The sequence below is a fragment of the Vombatus ursinus genome, unplaced genomic scaffold, assembly GCF_900497805.2.
Source record: "Vombatus ursinus unplaced genomic scaffold, bare-nosed wombat genome assembly UNPS02000580.1, whole genome shotgun sequence".
NCBI lineage: Eukaryota > Metazoa > Chordata > Mammalia > Diprotodontia > Vombatidae > Vombatus > Vombatus ursinus.
The window spans coordinates 23,021,986-23,042,937 of record NW_020940358.1 but is presented as its reverse complement, the minus strand read 5'-3'; the positions used below and the strand labels follow the sequence as shown (position 1 = coordinate 23,042,937).

The 20,952-nt window shown below is 38.0% G+C and overlaps 1 protein-coding gene across 1 annotated transcript in view; it reads left to right on the top strand.

The window, feature by feature from the left end:
• The window catches only part of PTPN1 (protein tyrosine phosphatase, non-receptor type 1), a 76,455-nt gene that overhangs the window by 46,716 nt on the left and 8,787 nt on the right, over positions 1–20,952 (top strand). The window contains exons 3-5 of the mRNA XM_027851056.1: positions 1,271–1,371; positions 7,982–8,080; positions 20,157–20,294. Of these exons, the coding sequence (XP_027706857.1) occupies positions 1,271–1,371; positions 7,982–8,080; positions 20,157–20,294 (338 nt within the window). The remainder of the gene's footprint in view (positions 1–1,270; positions 1,372–7,981; positions 8,081–20,156; positions 20,295–20,952) is intronic.

Below are 20,952 nucleotides of genomic sequence, written 5' to 3'. Positions count from 1 at the left end.
ACAACTGAAGGTTGCTCCCTTAAATCCTTAAATAAAACTTTATTATCAATTTAATGAAAATTTCATATAGCATATCTATTACCTTACCAATTTTAGTTCTGTTGTTGCTGTTTTATCCTCAGTATGGGAACAGAGAGGGAGGAAGTATTAGAATTAACAGGTACCAAGATTTCTTTTTGAAAAAATTTATTCATATGCCAATCCATTTTTGCTGCCAACAGATAATTTGTCCAATGCAACTTAATTAATTTTAATAACTCAGTGAATTTTTTTTTCTTTGTGTGTACTGTTTCCACAGGGTTAGTCTATAAGATCATTAAGTCTTTCAGAACTTAACTAAAGCAAAAGACATAGTTACTTGACCATTTGGTAAGACTTGTGACAGCCTGTACTTCATAGGCATAACCTTCAAGAACCCAAGTGTCAGAGAATCAGTTGAAAAACTAGATAAAACAATTAACTTTAGCAGAGTTGCAGAATATAAAATAAACTCACGTAAGTCGTCAGTGTTTCTACATATTACCCACAAAACGCAGCAGCAAAGATAGAAAGAGAAATTCCACTTGAAATAACTGCAGACAGTATAAAATACTTGGGAGTCTGCCTGCTAAGACAAACCCAGGAACTATATGAACACAATTGCAAAGCACTTTTAACACAAGTAAAGTCAGATAAAAACAATTGGAAAAATATTAATTGCTCATGGATAGCCAATATAATAAAAATGACAATTATAAATACCAAACTACCAAAAAATTATTTATAGAGCTAGAAAAAATGACATTTTATCTGGAAGAACAAAAGGTCAAGAATATCAAGGGAATCAGTGAAAAAAATGTGAAGGAAGGTAGATTAGCTGTACCAGCTCTCAAACTGTCACAAAATAATAATCATCAGAACAATCTGGTACTGACTAAGAAATAGAGTGGTGGATCAGTGGAATAGATGAGGTACACAATACACAATAGTAAAACACCATAGTAATCTAGTGTTTGATAAATGCAAAGATCTAAGCTTTTAGAACAAGAACTCACTATCTGACAAAGACTGCTGATTCCTACAGTGTAAAGAGTAAGTGACAAAACCAGCATTTGAACCCAAGGCCTTTGATTCCAAATCTAGGACCTTTCCCCTACACCATTCTGTCTCCAGGTACTCTGCTTAGTAGGTATCTAATAAATGTTTAGTGAAGTATTTTATATACACGCATGCTATTTATGTATTCTAACTCTTCTTGACTTAACTTTACTGTGTTCTGATTGCTTTACAGTTGACCATAGTCGAATTAAGCTACACCACGAAGATAATGATTATATAAATGCTAGTTTGATTAAAATGGAAGAGGCCCAAAGAAGCTATATTCTCACTCAGGTAATAAATGAAAACATAGTAGAAAAAAAAATTGGCCATTTGTTTAGGGTTTTTGTTTTTTCTTTTTTTACCTCCCTTGGTTTTTTTTAACCATTCTGGGCCTGAATTTCATCTTCAGTAAAATTATGGAATTGAACTAAGTGATTCCTAAGGTTACTTCTAGCTCTTCTGTACCATGATTCTTAGTATTGGAATACATTCTCCATGATGCATATGGGCGTCCAGGTGACACAGGTTAGAGCCCAGGATTTTGAGTCAGAAAAACCTCTTTTGAGTTCAAATTTAGCCTCAGACATTTACTAGCTGTGTGACCCTGGGCAAGTCACTTAACCTCTATCTGACTCAACTTCCTCAGCTATAAAACGGAGGTATACTGCACCTACCTGCCAGGGTTATTGCAAAGAGAAAATGAGATATTTGTAAATCAGTTAGCACAGTATCTTGCACATAGTAAGTGCATAATAGATTTTTGTTAAAAATTTTTAAATGATGTTAATGAGAATATCATTAATAAGGTTTTTTTTTTTCCTGAATGGAACTCACTTTAAGTTTCACTTCAGTTTGGATTTTTTAGACATTTATTAAAAATAATTAATTTCCTGGAAAATCAGTACCTCTTTATGCAAGAGAGTATTGAATTGAGCAAAGCAGAATTGCAGTAGCTCGAAGGAAATGTGAGATGCACAAATTTAGAGAGATCTCCACTCTAAATGTTCACATGGACTATTTGTGCCCTGCTTGTGGTAGAGCCTTCTAAGCTCGTATTTGTCTGATTAGCGACAATCAAACACACTCTACCTTGACCCCAACATAGTGATATCATTTTGGTCCTCTTTGAAGATGAAAGACAACAACCCATGAAACTGAGTGAAATTTTACTATACACATAGTTGGTATTAAGTGATAACTAAGACAAGAAATTTGATTATAAAGCTTAATACAACCTTGTAATTTTGTAGAAGAGTTTTTTTTTTCCTTTTTTTTTAAATAATTAATTGATTTATTTTTAGTTTTCAGCATTCACTTCATAAGATTTTGAGTTTTAAATTTTCTCCCGCTTTCGCTCCCCCTCTCCAGCACAGCATGCAGTCTGGTATAGGATCTACTTATACATTCATATTAAGTATATTTTTACATTAGTCATGATGTATAGCAGAATTAGAACTAATGGGAGGAACCACAAGAAAGAAGAAGTAAAACAAACTTTGTGGAAGAATTAACTGAGACCTAGAAAAGGAAAATGATTTGGTTAAAGTCACAAAGTTAATAGTGGAACTGGATTAGAGTTTTGGTCTCCTAACATAGTCCAGCATTCTTTGTAATACACCATTCTTTCTCCCTTTGTTTTATTCTCATGTAAAGTTGCTATAGGCTCTGAAATTTTTGTCCTTTTAACTATATTACATTTTTCATTCTGTAGTTCTTGATTTAATTTAGCAGTCTCATCAAACAATTATTTTTAAAAAGGTACATACTTCAGATTCCATTGTCTGAGAGCTCACATTCTTTTTTTTTTTTTTTTTGCTTTTTTTGATGAGGCAATCAGGGTTAAGTGACTTGCCCAGGGTCACACAGCTAGTAAGTGTCATGTGTGAGAGCTCACATTTTTAAAGAGGAAAAATGTCATATATAGGATGTCCCAAAAGTCTTAGTGCAGTTTTAAGCTACTAAAACTTAAAGGAAGATTATTTAAACAACAATGTAAAGGATGGATTCAAGAGATTGGATAGATGGTAGGAAAACCCATTAGGAAACAGTTATAAATAGTGGGTTGAGGACTAGTGGGAATGGAAGGAACGGGATGAGTATGAGATATAGTGGAAGAATGCTTAACAGGATTTTGCAGCTAATAGACTGTTTTCTCTTTCTCATGCTCCCACATCCTACTGGGGATTTTGAGATTATGAGCCTGGGTGGCAAGGTGGTACAATTAACACAAAGTTCAAAGTGGGGAAGGAGGCAGTAAATTCAGTTTTAGCTATGTTGAATTTGACCTACCAATGAGACATCTTGGTAGAGAGATCCAAAAGCATATTCCTTCCTTCAAGACCTACGTAAAGTGCTGTGTGCTCTGTAACTCGGACCACCTTTACCTCAGCTGAAGTTTAGAACTGCAGTTCTAAGGACAGTTTGAAAGTAGATAGATTTAGAGGTCATCTGTAATAATTGAAACCATAGGAGTAAGATGGCCAGGAAAGAGTGTTAAGAAAAAAAGGAAAACCAAAATCAGAGCCTTGGTTCACCCATGTTAAAGAGGAAGAAGTAACAAAGAAAACAGGTGGCAATGGCCATACAAGTTAAAGGAGTCATGAAAGTGCTTTTTAACACAAAAGCTAAGGGAAAATGGTATCAGGAGGGAGCTCAGTGGCCAAATTTCACATGGTGAACAGACAAGTTGAGAAAGGTCACTACAGAGAAGTCTGTTCAATTTAATGGGAAGAAAGTCATTAATAATCATGAAGAGAGTTGTTTTATTAGCATGGGGATGGAAATCACGTTGCGGGGAGGTGAAAAGTAAGTGGGTTTTGAGAAAGTATTGAAAATGTGGGCCTATCCATTGAGGAAATAGGGCTAAGGGAATGTTTTTGTAGGATAAGAGAGACCGAACATGTTTGTAGATTGCAGGAAAGGAGCCAGTTGAGAGAAAGCAATAGATAGTGCATGAGAGAAAAAAATTGGTGATTGATGGGATGGGATGAAGTATAGATACAAGAGCTAGCTTTGGTAAAGGGAGCTTCCATTTCCTCTGAAAGCAGAGAAAAGTAGAAGAGAATGAATGAAGGTATTGAGATTTTTAAAGGAGTAGAGTGGAAAATTGAGGAAGATCATTCTGGATTGTTTCAATCTTCTATGGAAAATAAGAGACAGGCCCAGGTGATGTTAGATGGCATACATTTTTAGTGGATCCAGACTTTCTTTAGTAGTATTTCATGTGTTCGTTCTCTCCCTCTTCCTCCAAATATGTTCTGTCATGCCTCCTTTGCCTATGCACTTCCCTGTGCACAGAATGTCCTCCTTCCCCACCTTAATTCTTGAACACCTGCCCATTTTTTAAAAACCCAATTCAAATACCATTTACTCTAGGTGAATTTTTTCTCCATCCTTTCTGTCCACCCTTTGACCCAGCTGACAATAACCATATCCCTTCAACTATATATGGCACTTTATTTTATGTCCTTCCAATCCATTTAACATGTAATATTATGTATTATAAGCATCTCTTGTGGAGCTTTTTCGCTTACTAAGTTCCATGGGATAGGAATTATGCCTCAACTCTGTATCTTCTTAATTATCTAGCACAAAACTCTGCTTGTCCAGTAGGCAATTAATACATATTTATTAATAATGCTTATGTATGATAGTACCTTCATGAATTAGTCCCTTCCAAATAGAGGGCTTCCTTTTACTTTCTGTGTAGCCTTACTGTAAAGATAACTGTGGTAATATTTCTCCTAACACTTTACGTGGACCTTTTCTCACTCTTGGATACTTACCCAACTCTCCCTTGTATTGTAGTTATTTGAATTTTCCTCTTCTGTCCTCTCCTTCCACTAGAATTCCTCCTCTTTGTTAACAAATTTTCCTTCTTCCTAGATACCTTCATAGAACTTCACAGAACTTGAGAATTGGAAAGAATTTCAGTGGCCACCTAGTCCACATATGAAAGGCACACCAACTAAAATTTATCTAACCTTCTTAAACAGTTTCCCTCTACTTGCCCTCATGCAAACTGGACTTTCTGTCTAGAAGATGACTGACACCTGGCCACTAGCTCTAGTGTTGATTCCTCCTCTCTTATGTCCCTAGAGACCTGGGCTGTATCTTCCCTTTGCCAGCATCTCTTTGTAGTCTTCTCCTCCTTTCCTTTCAGATTCACTCCATCAATTTATATCATTCTATCCAGATCTTTTATTGCTATAATATGCTGGCTTCCAGGTTATTCTCCCTCTCTCACAGAGATCAGTACTTGGCTCACTAGTCCTATACCAAATGAGATAACGTGTGTAGAGCTTTGCAAACTTTAAAGCACTGTGTAAATGCTAACTATCATTATCACCATTATTATTACCCACTAACCCCTGATCGCACACTTGAGGATTTCAAAATTCACCTTGATATTCTCTCAATACCCCTAGATTCTTAGTTAACTCAACCTCCAGTTTCTGTGACAAGCATTTTCACTCCACATATACCTTAGATTTCATCACTATTCAAACTGTACCACTTCCTGCAACCTGAAATTCCCCTCTTTGATCAAATCTTTTCTACCATCTCCTGCTTCACTCATCTTAACCTGTTTTTTATCCCCATCATAACCTTTAGTTCCTCCATTCCTCTGTGTTCTGGTCTCATTCTCTTTCCTTCAAAAGTCTTGCTTGAACTGATAATTGCTAACTAGTTCAACTATGCACGTTCATCTTTGAATCCCTTGCTCCTTTGTCCTGCCTACTTCATCTCTGTCATTTCTTATCCCTGGACTATGACCACCATCTCCCTTCATCATTTCTATGCCTGTGCTGCTGAATGCCACTTGAGGTCACACAAATATATGCATATAATTGAACACAGCTGGGTCCAGTGTGATATAATGTTCTCATTTCATCTGGGCCCTCATTGTTGCATTGTAGTCCTTTTTTTCTTCCTTGATTGACAAGCTATCACATGTTTCTAGCAGCTATTTGAAATCTCTGTCTTCAGGCTCCTAGTACCACCCACACTTAGCTGTCTCTCAGTAGATAACACTGCCTCATATCCCCACCTTACAATACACTACATCTTTACTCTTCTCTTTTTTGCCTTAGTCTCTGAAAGAGAAGTGGCTCTTTCTTTGTTAGGGCTAATAGCCTTTCTACTTGTGCCTTTGATCCCATCCTCGTCCCTTGAGAACTGCTTATTTACTGACTCATTATTGGATTTGAAACATGCCAACTGCTCCCTCAAGCAGTTTTCCTATAGCTCTCTTCCCTTTCATTGCTGAACTCCTAGAAAGAATTGCCTGAACTTACTGCCTCCATTTTTCTTATTGCCTATTCGCTTATCAACCTCTTGCATTCTAATTTCACTCCACTGATCTCTTAAGTCTTAAGTACACTTGGCCTTAGAATCCTTAGGATAGAAAATAGATGCCATTTCTGAAAACTGACCTTTAGGGAACACCCACAACGAAGGAACAAGCAGAAGAAATGAGCAGTCAGAGAAAAGAGGAAACAGGATAGTATACTGTTGTGAAGCCCAGGGAAAAGAGTTTTAAGCATTTGCTGGTCAACAGTGTCAAATGCAAGACAAAACTCCAGGAGAATGAAAAACGAGAAAATGCAATTCAATTTGGCAATAAAGAGGTCATTAATATTCAGGAAAGGAACTTCAGTAGAATAATAAGGACATAGACATCAGATTGGAGAACTTAAGAAGGAAAATAGGTAGGAAAAAATGGGTTTTGGACACAAGGTCCTATTATATTATAATAAACTTCTCTTAATGGGTTGGAGCCTGTCTGGAGCCTATGTTAGTCTACATATATGCTATCTTGGGCCCAAAGCCAAGTCTCACAGTACAGAAAATTGTGGTGATTACCTCAGCCCTATGCTTTGCAGGGGTCCTGTACTGCTATAGAGACCACTTGGCTGTAATTGCATAGCTACTTGTGGTAGCCAGTAAAGAAGGAGCTAGTGTTACCAGCTGGCACTAAAAAAAGGGCATGAAGCTTATAACTCACCCTTCCTGTTTGTCTGTCATCACCAGAGCAATTGGGGTGAGATTAGCTGCTTATGGACAATAACTCTCTCTTCTCCCCTTTCCCTGCTATCCTAAAATCTACTTTCACCCCTTTTAATATGGTAAAAGGTTCCATATTACCCTTTTGTGATTTCCTTTTCAGACTGGTTTTTTCTCTGCAACACATCTACTGCCATTTTATATTTGTATCCTCAATGTAATCCTCAGTGAGGCAGCTAGGTAGTATAATGGATAGGCCTGAAGTCAAGAAGACCTGAGTTCAAATCCAGCCACAGACACTTCTTCCTAGCTGGACAGTTCACTCTAACCTGTTTGCCTCAGTTTCCTCAACTGTAAAATGGGGATAATAATAACACCTACCTCCCCGTACTGTTGTAAGAATCAAATGAGATAATATTTGTAGAGGGCTGTGTGCCTGGCACATAGTAAGTAGTGTGTAAATGCAAGCTGTTATTATCATCATCAGTACCTGGCACGTAGTAGATAATTAATAAACACTGGTGGTTTATGAGGGCCTTAAATATAGGCTTGGTTTCACTGATCAAGATTATCTATTTTTGTAACATTTCATCTGTGTAAAAATACCAAGAATGCAACCAACCCTACAATGTCCCAGTCCCTATACACCCTTAGGAATGGTCCTGTTGAGCACACTCAGTATCAGCTAGTATTTCCAAACAGTAGTGTTTTCTCTATATTACTAAAATTAGAAATGAAATTATAGATATTGAATTCTGGGCTTTGAAAGAGCAAATTCATCTCTCTGTCTCCTGATAGTGCTATGTTGAAATCATTGAGAAAAATGTCTTATTTTTTAAAAAGTTACTAATTTTCAAAGATGAAATTAAATTTTCAAGTCTGTATCTTTACACAGGGCCCTCTGCCTAACACATGTGGTCACTTTTGGGAGATGGTTTGGGAACAGAAAAGCCGGGGAGTTGTCATGCTTAACAGAGTGATGGAAAAGGGATCAGTAAGTATGGATTTCACTTCTCTTCTGCAGTAGACATGCATACATAGCCATCAAGTTTGTTACTATCAGAAGTTGTTCACTTTGGGCTCTTTGGGCTCAGTCAGTTATTTCTGAAACTCTGTGTGTGTGTGTGTGTGTGTGTGTGTGTGTGTGTGTGTGTGTGTGTGTGTACATATATATATGTACACATACACATATATATGTATATACACATATCTATATCTTACTAAGTTATGAAACAGCATAGAACTGTAGTACCTGGCTTATAAAATATAATCCAGGCTCCCTTTTCAGGATGATCAGGTTGTATGTTTGTTATTAAAAAATGTTTGCTGATATCAGTATACTGAAACCTGAAAAAGTGGAGAACTAGTTTGCTAGAATTGCTAGAATCTAGCAATTACTTCTTGTCTAAACCCAACATCTATCTGTATTCTGAAGTAACATCTTTAATATTGTTGTTAGTTATGAATAATTAGTCTTTTCATTTGTATTTTATACAGAAATTTTATCCCTTTCCATCTTTTCCAGCAAATTGTCATCCTCACTCTCATCTCTAGTCTTTCTCTAATCTTCAATCTCTTCCTGTCTAGTGACTCCTTCCCCACCCCCTACAAACAAGACCGTGTCTCTCTTTATTAAACCTGTTACTAGCATCCCTGATAGCCGTTGTCCTATATCTTGCCTCCCTTTCTTGGCTAACCTACTTGAGAAAATAATCTATGCTAGCTACCTCCACTTCCTTTCTACTCACTCAGTTCTAAACCTTTTGCAATATTGCCTCTGACCTCATCATTCAACCGAAACTTCTCTCCAAAATTACCAGTGATCTGTTATCTGACAGATCTATTGGCCTTTCTTAGTCCTCATCCTTCTTGACTTCTCTGCAGCCTTTGACACTGTCAGTCATCTTTTTCTCCTGCATACTTTCTTCTCTCTGTGTTTTTATGACCATGCTCTCCTTTTCTGACTGCTCCTTTTCAGTTTCTCTTTGGATACTTATCCAGATCATGTCCACTAAATGGAGTACCCCCCACAGTTTTATCCTGGGCCCTCTTTTTCCTCTATAGTGTCTCACTTGATGATCTCAACTTACATGGATTCAGTGATCTCTGTGCAGATGATTCCCAGATCTGTATCCCAAGACCCAGTCTCTTTCCTGAGTTCAATCTCATCACTTTTTTGATGTCTCAAACTAAATATGCCATTCACAACTCAAACTCAACATGTCCAAAACAGAATTCACTATCTTTCCCCTGAAATCCTTTCCTCTTTTGAACTTGCCTGTCACTCTCAGAGGTGTGCCATCTACTCTAGTCACCCAGATTTGAAATCTCAGTGTCACCTTTGACTCCTTATTCTTGCTTATCCCACATGTCCCGTTCTATTGCCAAACCTCATCATTTCTTTCCCTGTGACATCTCTCCACTCACACAGCTACCATCCCAGTTAAGGACCTCGTCACCTTTTCCCTGACCAGATTGCGATATTCTTCTAATGGTTTCCCTGCAATGATCTTCCCAAAGTGCCGGTCTGACCATGTAACTCCACTACTTAAGAAACTTCACTGGCTCCCTATTACCCTCAGAATCAAATATTAAATCATCTGTTTAGCATTTAGTACTCATCATAACCTGATCCTTATACCTTTCCCGTCTTCTTCAACTTATTCCCACTTATCCTTAATTCTACATGTTCTGTGATCCAGAGCCACAGACCTTCTTATTGTTCCTCAGATATGACATTCCATCTCCTATTTCCCTGACTTCTGCATGGTTGTCCCGTGTGTCTAGCATGCTCTCTCACCTCATCTCCACTTCTTAGTTTTTCTTCCTTCCTTCAGGACCAAGCTCAAATCCCACCTTCTGCTGGAACCTTTTCAGGTCCCTGCAACTGCTGAAGCCTTCCCTTCTGAGATTACCTTCCTTCTACTCTGTCTGTATGTTGAATGTACTGGTTATTTACGTATTATCTTTCCCTGCAGATTATGAGCTGCTTGAGGCCAGGAACTACTTTTGCCTTTTTTTGTATCCCAGCACTTACCAAATGCTTGGTACATAGTAAACAGTTAAATACTTGTTGGCTGACTAATAATTCTGTAAAATTATTTGGAGTTCCAAGTTAGAATTTTTGGAGATGAACGATACAGTACGGTACAGAATGGTACAGTAGATAGTCTAGTCATAACAGTATGTAAGTGATATTTCACCCATCTCTATTCCTTTATAAAATAAAGAACAGACTCATTCATAAAACCATAAGCATATTATGCTGTACATTTTAACAAAGTAGAATCAAATAAGGTATATATTTGCAGCGTGTGAGTCTTAGTTACGTTTTTGTTTTGTTGTTAAACAATAAGGTTGCAACCTATATTTGCCATTCTGGTTCTATATCTCTCACTTTCATTACCTCATGTGTAAGTCTTTATTTCCGTGCATCATAATTATCATTTTCATGATGCCTTAATGTCTTATTTTGGTAAGATACCTTAATTTATTCAGCCATTCCCCAGTTATCAGATATGTAATTTGTTTTCAGTATTTTGACCTGCAGTTTGTTCTTTCCATGCATTTCAGTGAAATGGTCTTAGTCTACATCCTGACTGGGTAGAGTTAAAGTTAAATAGGAGCTGGATCAGTCTTCAGGTTCTCTGCTGTCTACAGTTCTCTGACTTGAGAGGCAAAAACCCACGATGAGCTAAGATAGAGAGCCACGAAGACTAATGGAACCACCGTGGCCCTTGGGCCTAGATGCATTTTCAAATACAGTAATTTCCGTGAGACTCCAATTTTTCTTTGAGATATTGGCTTTGTGGATTTAACACTTCAGCCAGCAGCATCCTGCTATGGTGATAACAATGGGAGGAGTAACTTAAACGTGACCTTTAGGAGAAAGGGGTCCTGAATGGCTAGAGCAATGCAAAAAAGTGCCCCAAAAGAAATTTAAATAGTAGAAATTTTAACACTGACAACAGATAACAGCAAAATACAGAGTATTCATAAGAAGTATGCCTCTTCTTTTGATAATGTGTGGTTTGGGGGCAGCTGATGGTGCAGTGCAGAGCACTGGCCGTGGAGTCAGAAGGACCTGAGTTCAAGTCCGGTCTCAGACACATAACACTTACTAGCTGCGTGACTCTGCGTAAGTCACTTAACCCCAATTGCCTCTCAAAAAGAAAAAATAATAATAATGATAATGTGTGTTTTTAATCTTTGCTTCTGTTCACCTTTTAAAGTAAAGTATTTATTTGTTGAATAACGTTTTTTGTTTTTGTTTTTTGCTTGAACAGTTGGTCCTTGAAAGAATTCCTTCTGTCAGGAAATTTTTACTGTGTATCTTAAATTTTATTTTATTTGCCAAGCCTCAAAACAGGAGAGGGGAAAATCAGAAATTTCAAATGTGCTATAACTACTTTGAGTTAAAAGCCCCTATTCTGCTTTTTGATCAAGGCAGAAAAATATTAAGTCCTTAAGATGTATTTCCAGCTTTTACTTTGGAACAGTCAGTAATAGAAAGCTCAGATCAAAATTAATTAAAATGTTATGATTTTCAGAAACATTTAGTATGGAAATTATATTTCAATTTGCCAGTTGTCCTCTTGGATTTTAACTAAAATAACTTAAGATTTTTAGATATGTTGGATTACCCATCTCTTGCTGAAGATGCAAGTAGAATATTTGCTGTTATATGGTAAAAAAGCTGGAAACAAACTGTCTAGCAATTGGGGAATGACTGAACATACTATGTTATATGATATCATAATGCCATATTTATGAAAAATTCATGAAAGAAAGGGAAAACATGTGAACTGATGAGAAACAAAGAAAGCAGAACCAAGAGAAAATATGTAATGACTACAACAATGTGAATGAAGCCAACAAAACTCAGGGAAAGAAAATTGGACAATGTTGGTTCTACATTATTAAAAAAAAATTTCTTTAAAACACATTGGTTCTGCCAAACAGTAAACTAGGAAAATGGAAAGTAAGGTGTAATCAGTCAAAATCATTCCATTAGTTGATTTTGCTTAACCATTTTAATGAAAAGATAGAGGGGAAGTTGTTTTGAAAGTGACAATGTTATCAATAAAAATATATTACAAAAATAATTTTTATTAGAATGTAGTTTATTTCAGTATCTTTCATTGTGTTTTCCTAAGAAAATTTTCCTAAGGACAGTAATGTAGCCGAAACTGTTCTCACCTTTAGCCCCATCACACACGCACTGGCACACACGTCATTTCCTTCTTGGTTGTTGATCACACATGTCATTTCCTTCTTGGTTGTTACCTCTGTGATGTAAATTTACTTTGGTAATAAGGCAATAGTCCTCAGTGTTTATGCGTATCAGCCTATCATATTGTTTTTCATGTGAGGTTGTATAAACTCTGTTCAGTATTTAAAAGTCATGGGCTCTATTGGTTCCCCTTCATACCTGTTTCAGTTCAGTGTTTGAATCAATCCTACATTCAAATGGATAAATAGAAAAATTAAATGCAAGAAGTTGCAGTGTTCAGTTTGCTTAGATAGCCTTTTAATAAATGATACTGACCTAGATGGTAAAAAAAACAGAGGCAAAATTCAGACTCAGATCTTCTGATTCTAAATCCAGTGGCCTTTTTATTCCACACCACAGCTGCCTCCCTGAGCTAAAAATAATAACCAATGATGATAATAAAATATGAGATACTTTGAGTTAAAAAATGCTTTCACAACTCTGAGAAGTTGGTAGTTCAGCTGTTGTAATCCTTGTTTTACAGATAAGGAAACTGAAGCCCAATGAAGTTACTTGGCCATAGTCAAATGGATATCCATGTTCTTTCCACTATACTATGCTGCCTCAGGTGCAGCTTCATTTATATCTTATCCACATAATCTGTGCTCAAAGCTCAGTCAGTGTATAGTTTCCATTTAATTCATTATTTGTTTCCTGGGGGTTTTTTCCCTTGGGAAATAGCAAGATGCCCTCCTTTTTGTGTTTTGCTAACCTGCTTATTATCCTTTTAGAACTCTAAGATTGCTGGGGAACTATTATATAAAGATTTAGCATGAGTAGTTCAGCAGGTGTCATCTGAGTTTGATAGTTCTTTTCATTCTCCTTGCCCCTCTCTTTGGCCTTTGACACTAGCTCACTCTCTCCTCCTTGATACTCTCTTCTCTCTAGATTCTCAGGACGCCAGTTTCTCCTGATTTTCCTTCTATCTATATGACTGCTGCTTCTCTGTCTCTGTCTCCTTTTCTGGATTCTCCTCCAGATTACTCCCTCTAATTGTAGATGTCCCTCAGGGTTCTGTCCTCCTCTTATCAGCACTCATGGATTACCATCTCTATGCTGATGATTTTATCTATGTATACTGCCCCAGTCTCTCTGCCACCCTCAAGTCTCACAACTCGAACTGCCTTTCTGTGTTAAAATTGTATCTTGTTCTGGTGCCCCTGACAATCCTCCCTTGTAGTCAATATAATGAGTTTATAAGTAACCAGTTTAAAGTGGCAGTAGCAGAGTGGAAGACTGCACAGGGGGCACCTAGAAGTCTCGTACAAACTGTCCTCAAGATCAAAGGAGCAAAATTTATAAATTATATCATATAGTAAACCAAAAATTACGTCCTGGTGACATTTGCTAAATCAGTGGAAGCCATCTAGGCTTTGTTGTCAGGACTTTTTGGTCCTATGATATGTAAATCTCAGACAAATTCCAGCCGTCAGCAGTAAAGACCAGCAGATCACCAATGGTGCTGATCGTTTTGAGATGATGTGAACTTGTAAACTTTAAAGTTTTACTGACAACTTTGAAATGATTTGTATATATTAATGAAGTAATCCCAAGGTGGCACAGATAAGATTTAGTGTGTTCCCCATTTAAAAAATTGAGACTTCAAACTCCTGACTGCCTGAGCGCTCTTCCATCTCCATCAGGTCCATGCTGCCAGTTGCTTCCAATTGTAATCCATGGTTACATGAATGTTATCTGTGCCTCTCCCACTCCCCATCCTCTTCCCTATCTTTACATGCCTTCCTTCACCCTCATTCCCATGCTCTTTGCCTCTGTACCACCTTCCCCTCCTTCACCACTTGTCTCTGTACTTTTCTGTGCCATTTTATCCTATGTCCTCTGTGCCTTATTAAAATGTGATTGCAGCCTCATTCCTTGCTGCCATCAGTCTTTCCCAACACAACCCAAAGAACCAGGCATATCTACCCTGTTTGATAAATTAATTATCAATTCATTTTCAGACATGTTGAATTGGATGTCCAGTACACATCTTAAACCCAATATTTCCAAAACAAAACTCATTATCTTCCCCACCCACCCAAACCTCCTGTGTCCTTCCTACCTTTCCTATTGCTTTAAAGGGCAATACTGTTCTCCCAGCCCATCAGGCTCACTCCAACTTTTTGCCAAGACCTGCTGATTTCACCTTTGTGGTATTTCTCAAATACTCCATCTTTCTGACACTGCCACCACCCTGGTATAGCCCATCATCATTTCATGCCTGGACTGTTGGAATAGCCTGCTGGTGAGTCTGCCTGTCGCAAGTCCCTCCCCACTTCAATCCATCTCCCATTCAGCCACTAAAGTAACTTTCCTGAAGCACAGGTCCTGTTGTGTCACCCTGCTACACAGTAAACTCCATTGGCTTCCTTTTACCTTCAGGAACAAATGCAAAATGCCTGGTTGGGCATTCATAGCCTTTCATAACCCAGCCTCCTGCTATCCTTCCAGTCTTCGTATACTTTACTCTTTGACATATGCTCTTTGATCCAATGACGCTGTCCTCCTGGCTGTTCCACAAACAAGACATTCCATCCTTCCACTACAGATGGTTTCTCTTTCTGTCTCCACTCCAACTACTGACTTCCCTGGCTTCCTTTAAGTCTCAGCTAAAATCCCAAAAGCCTTCCCCAGTTCCTCTTAATTCCAGTACCTTCCCTCTATAAATTATTTCCTATTTATCTTACATATAGCTTGCTATGTATATATTTACATGTCTCCTTCCCCCCTCCCCATTAGATTATAAGCTCTTTGAGAAGAGGGACTGTCCTTTGCCTCTTTTTATATCCCTCTAGCTTAGCACAGTGTCTGGTACATAGTAGGCACTTCATAAAAGTTTACTTATTGACTGACATTAAGTTGTACTAAACTGTTATCATGATGGGGAAAAGAACTAGGAGATATTACTTGTCTTCCTAAGAGAACCTGTATCTTTCCACTTGAACATTTCATGTAGAATATCATATGTTTTTATGCAAAGGTTCTTTCTAGCATTCTGTTTGCTACCAAATGCTTTCTCTCAAGCAAAGGCCTAGTCCTAACCTGGGGTTGGACCTCATATAATTGACCTGGACATAGAAATATTGGGACCTCAGGAAAAGAGCTAGCATCACCCCCTAATCAGGGCCTCAGATGGCAGACCTGAGAAAACCTAGTGCATGTTCCCTTCGTGGAATATCTTCTGGGTATGCCTCTTCTAATGTCTTAGGATGTAACTACTGAAATGGGGCCATATGTAAATTCAGACCATTCTTTAGGAACCCAGACCTTCAGATTAAACTCCCTGCCACCACCACTCCTTTCGTTATTGTAGATGGAACTCTATACCACTACTTTCCATTATTATCAGAAGTAGAGACCCCAACCAATTGGTACCTGTCGATATCAAATTTGTTTCTTCGATTACCCTGTTAGCCATGATTTAGAGTACCCACCTCCCTGGGTGAAGTTACTTTTCTCTGCTACTTTTTTCCATAATCTTGTCTTTATCTAGCTTGTCATAATCATTATTCCTTTGTCCTAGAATCTCATCTCAATCATTAGCAAAAATCCCTTCATACTTGGTCTCTTCTTTTCACATGTTTCATAGTATGCTCAGGGAAACTATTCTCCAGGAGATAGTGCAACCCTGACACCCCTCTTCGGTGCTGATTGCTGCTTATATTGTGTCTCCTGATACATTTGACCAAATGGAAGAATTGGGATGCTCTTTACTTCCCGCTACCACTTCCAGAGCCTTCCACTGGCACCATTACTCAACAACATCTCTGGGGTTCATTTCATCCATGTATATAATCTTTATGTTATAAAGGAGATTCCTTTATGTATGGGTTGCACTTGATGGCCACTGTGGTTCTCTCCAACCCTCCCCTCTTCTAGTCTTCTCATTACTGTTTGGGGCACCACCATGCTTCTGATCACCCAGACTCACAACCTTGGTTTCATCCTTGGTTCTTCACTCACATTCACCCCGTATATCCACTCTTAGATTTCATCATTTCTACCTTCACAACATGTCAAATAGGTCCCCTTCTCTTCACTCACACAGCTACTAACTAATCTAGTACAGTCCCTCATCACCTCTCACCTGGACTGATGCAATAGCCTTGTCAACTGATCTCCCTAATTCAACCCATCCTCCATCTCGCTGCAAAAGTGATTTTCCTAAAGTGCAAAATGATACCCCATTTCCTGTAAGATAAAATGAAGATTCATTAGCCTGATGTTAAAGGTTCTCTACATATCATCCACCTACTAAATAAACTCCAGTGGCTCCCTTTTATATGATTAAATACAAGGTGTCCCAAAACTCTTAGTGGAGTTTTAAGCCATAACTTAAAGACACCCTGTATAAAGTTCTCTGTCATTTAAAGCTCTTCAAAACCTGGCCCCTTCTAACCTGTCCAGTCTTTATAGTTTACTCCCCTTCAAACATGCCCTCAATCACCTCCGCCATCTGCTTTCACTTTTCACAATGCTAAACCCAATCCTGCTTAAGGTAGCCACACCATCATGCTGGCTAGATGTGCTCCAAATTTATATTCTCTGGTATCAACTGGGCCTTCAGTGCTGCATCGCAAAACTTTTATTCTCCTTTGTTGATTCTCAACACTATTCCCTTCTGGGACTATTTCAAACCTTCCCTTGTTTCTTCAAGCTCCCAATACATCCCTTCACCTTTATTATTCTCAACAGATGTCCTTACCTCCTACTTTACTGAGGACATCGAGACCATCTACTGTGACTACCCTCTTCTGCTGTGCTTTATCAGAACCCTTCCCTTAGCGTCTCCTCCTTTACCCAATCTCTGAAGAAAAGTTGGCCCTTTTTGCCTAGGCCAGCCCCTCTATTTGTCCCTTGATCCCATCCCTTTCCATCTCTTCCACAAGCTTGACTCCAATGATCATTCGCTGTCTGATCTTCGGTCTGCCCTCATGTATTAACTCTTCTTCCACCCCTCAGAACATGCTGAGGTCTTTAATCTTCACTTGACTGCCATTCCCTCAGTCTGCCATCTTAAATCTCACTTCCTTTTCACTGTCAAATTCTTAGAATGAATTACCTGTATTTGCTACCTTCGCTTCCTTATCACCTAATAATCACTTCTCAGCCTTTTCCAGTCTGGCTTCTGGCTCCACCACGTTACTGAAACTGATCTCACCAAAGTTACTAGTTATCTCTTAACTTTTAAAATCCAAACCAATCTTCTTTCAGGCCTCGTCCTCCCAGACCTCTCTGCTTTTTTTTTTTTTTTTTTTTTGGATGTTATCAACTATTCTATCTTTCTAGATATTCTCTTCTTTCTCAGCTAATGTGACTCTAGTAGGAACATCATGCATTGCCTTGTCCTGGGTATTCCCCTCTGTACTGAACCTTCTTTCCTTCTCTTTCCACTTAACAATACTATCAGCTTCCATGGATTGAAAGTATCATTGATACACAACTGACTCCCATTTATTTGTTTGTTTGTTTATATCCCTCATCTCACTCCTGAGCTCTTTAGTCACACATTGCTAATCCCCAGCTGTATATCTCCTCTTGAATGTCTTGAAAGCATAGAGAACTCATTATCTTACCCCCTAAACCAGCTCCTTGTTTTTATTGAAGAATCACCATTCTTCCCAGTTAAAAACCCAGTGGTTTTTAACCTCAGAGTCATCCTTGACCCTTCCCTTACTTCTGTTTCCCATTATCCTATCAGCTGCCATCTCTTATCAAATTTACCTCCACTATGTGTCTCACTTCAGTTCACTTAGTCACATGGCCACCACTCTGGTCCACTCAGCTGCCTTAATAATCTTTACAAAGCATAAGTTATTCAACATTCCCATGCTCAAAAACATTTTATGATTTTCTCATTGCCCATAGGGTAAAATGCAAATTCATTAGCCTCCTGTATATCTTCCCAGACTTATTTTTACTACTCCCCTTTATGAGTTTTACATTCCAACCAAACTTAAAATGTTTCTCTTGTTCAAACTTCACAGAACAAGTCCTTTTATTAAGGGATTTAATAAATATTAAGGGATTAATTTAATAATAATTACTAAGAGATTTTTATAATTTAATAATTATTTATTAAGGTATTTGATAAAAGGGTTTGTTTTATGTTCTGTGAAGTTTGGATTCAGGCAAAAGACTCCACTTGAGGACCTAGAGAGCCAGATGTGACTTTGAGGGCACAGGTTCCCCACCCCTACCCTAGTTTATGTGGGTCTTCTTGACCTGATTTTTTTTTTTTTTTTTGCTTATCAATTGGTTAGTCCTTTAACTGTGTCGTGCTCAGTAACAGAACAGAGTAAGTACTCATGTTTTAATTGATTCTGAAAATCATTGGCTGTTTCATGATTTCCCTTATTCTTTTGACTTACTGTTGGTCCATTTTACTGCAGGGATCTTGCAAAACAGTGTACTTTTTTTCGTATTTACTTCAAGAACAAAATCTGCAGAAAAGTTCACGTAGTTCTTGAGATTTTACTGGTCCGGAAACAAAAACAAGACAAGACCAAATGTAATAATTTGCTGAATTCTAGAGTGAACACAACCATTTGGATCTTTTAAAATGAAATGTAAAAATCAAAGTGATTAAAAGGAGATAGAGGAAAATCTGGCAATCTAGCTTTTATCAGTACAACTCATATTTTCTCAAACTGTTGACCAGAGATCTCTGATAAAGTCATGCACCACAGCTTTATTGTGGTGTGGAGATAACACTAGATTCTTAAAGGCTCTGATAGTATAGTACCAGCTTTGACAGGACCCAGTACCAAGTTGGAAAGGCTTTAAGTACAGGATAGTGATGGACTGTGTCATCCAAGGACTAGCCTGTTTGGAGAGCCTCATCACCAGAAGGTGGGGCCAGCAGGTGATTCATTTATTCAGACACAGCAGCCCATGGAGACTATAAAGATATAGAAAGAGAGAAGCTAGTGGTGTAGTCAATAGAGCTCCAGCCTTGGGAGTCAGGAGGACCTGAGTTCAAATCCGACACTTGACACTAGCTGTGTGACCCTGGGCAAGTCACTTAACCCCATTGCCTAGTCAAAAAAAAAAAAGAAAATAGAAAGGTTGCAATTTATATCTTGACTGGGGTTTGGGGGTTCGGGGTTGCACAATTCTCATACATATGAAATAGGTTTTGACCAGTACATGAAAACATTTTCTGAAGTGATACAAACCACTTAAATCCCTAGTTGTATTTGCATTTTATGGTGTTTTTAACTTTTTCAAAAGTACTTTCATATACCTTTACTTCTTTTTTATCTTAATGTTCCTGGCTTATTAAGCTATTTCTCCAAGGATTAGAAATATTCTAACAGTAGAGTCAGAAGCCTTTATTGTTCCTTCACGTATACATAAAGTAAACTGTGTAAGACTGAGCCTGTTTATCCATTCCAGTATTGGTGATGGGGAAAAGGTCAGACAGTAAAATTTTATCGTTGTCATGACCAATCATATGATAATGGTGTCACCTAGGAGCAAATAGAACTAGATCGTCTAGGTAGCTTTCTATATGACTATAGACTAAGAGGAGATCTCTAGATTCATTCATTCAACAAGCCTAAGTGTATATAAATGATATGTATTAAGTGTATAAAACATCATGTGTGTCAAGTGCATTAATCATGAACAAAAGATAATGAAATCCAGATACTGAAAATCACTGGTCTTTAGGTTTAACTAGAAGAGAGTTAAGAGAATTCATACTTGCCCTTCTTATTTAAAAAAATAAAAATAAAAACCTGACCAAAAAAAAACTTAATTGCAGTAACGTGATGCTGTTTTCTCTTCTTCCCAGTTAAAATGTGCACAATATTGGCCACAAAAAGAAGAAAAGGAAATGATCTTCGAAGATACAAATTTGAAATTAACATTGATTTCTGAAGATATAAAATCATATTATACAGTACGCCAGTTAGAATTGGAAAACCTTACAGTGAGTATGGAATACCCTTAAATACTCAACAAGCATTTATTGTCCCTACTAAGTGTTAAGCACTGTGCTAGGTGCTGAGGAAACAAAACAGTAAAATTGCAACAATCTGTGCCCTTATCAGTGAGCTAAGATGTTCAAATATTGGTATGTATAAAATATATACAAAGCAAATACAAGGTGATTTTGAGGAGGAAGGTACCAGCAACTGAGATAATTAGTCACTATGCATTTATTAAATGCTATATGGCAAGCACCGAGAATACAAAGAAAGACAAAAAACATGGTCCTACCCCCAAGGATCTCACATTTTAATAAGGGAGACAACCTGAAAATAACTGTGATAAGAAATAACATGAATGATACATGCAGTGTAAATGGAAGGCATTAGCAGTAGGGGGACCAGGCTGGGCCTCCAGAGCTGTCATGCAGAAAGCCAGGGAAGCCAAGAGCAAGAGTTGAGGAGGGAGAGCATTCCAAGTATGGGGGGAGGTGGGGGACAGTCAACGAAAAGGCATTTGGTTGAGATGGAGTGTCTTGTGCAGGGAATTGTAAGGAGGCTAATGTTACTGGTTCACAGAATACATGGCGAGGGATGGGCAGGGTATGTAGTATAAGAAGACTGGAAAGGTAGGAAGGGGCCAGGTCATAAAGGCCTTTT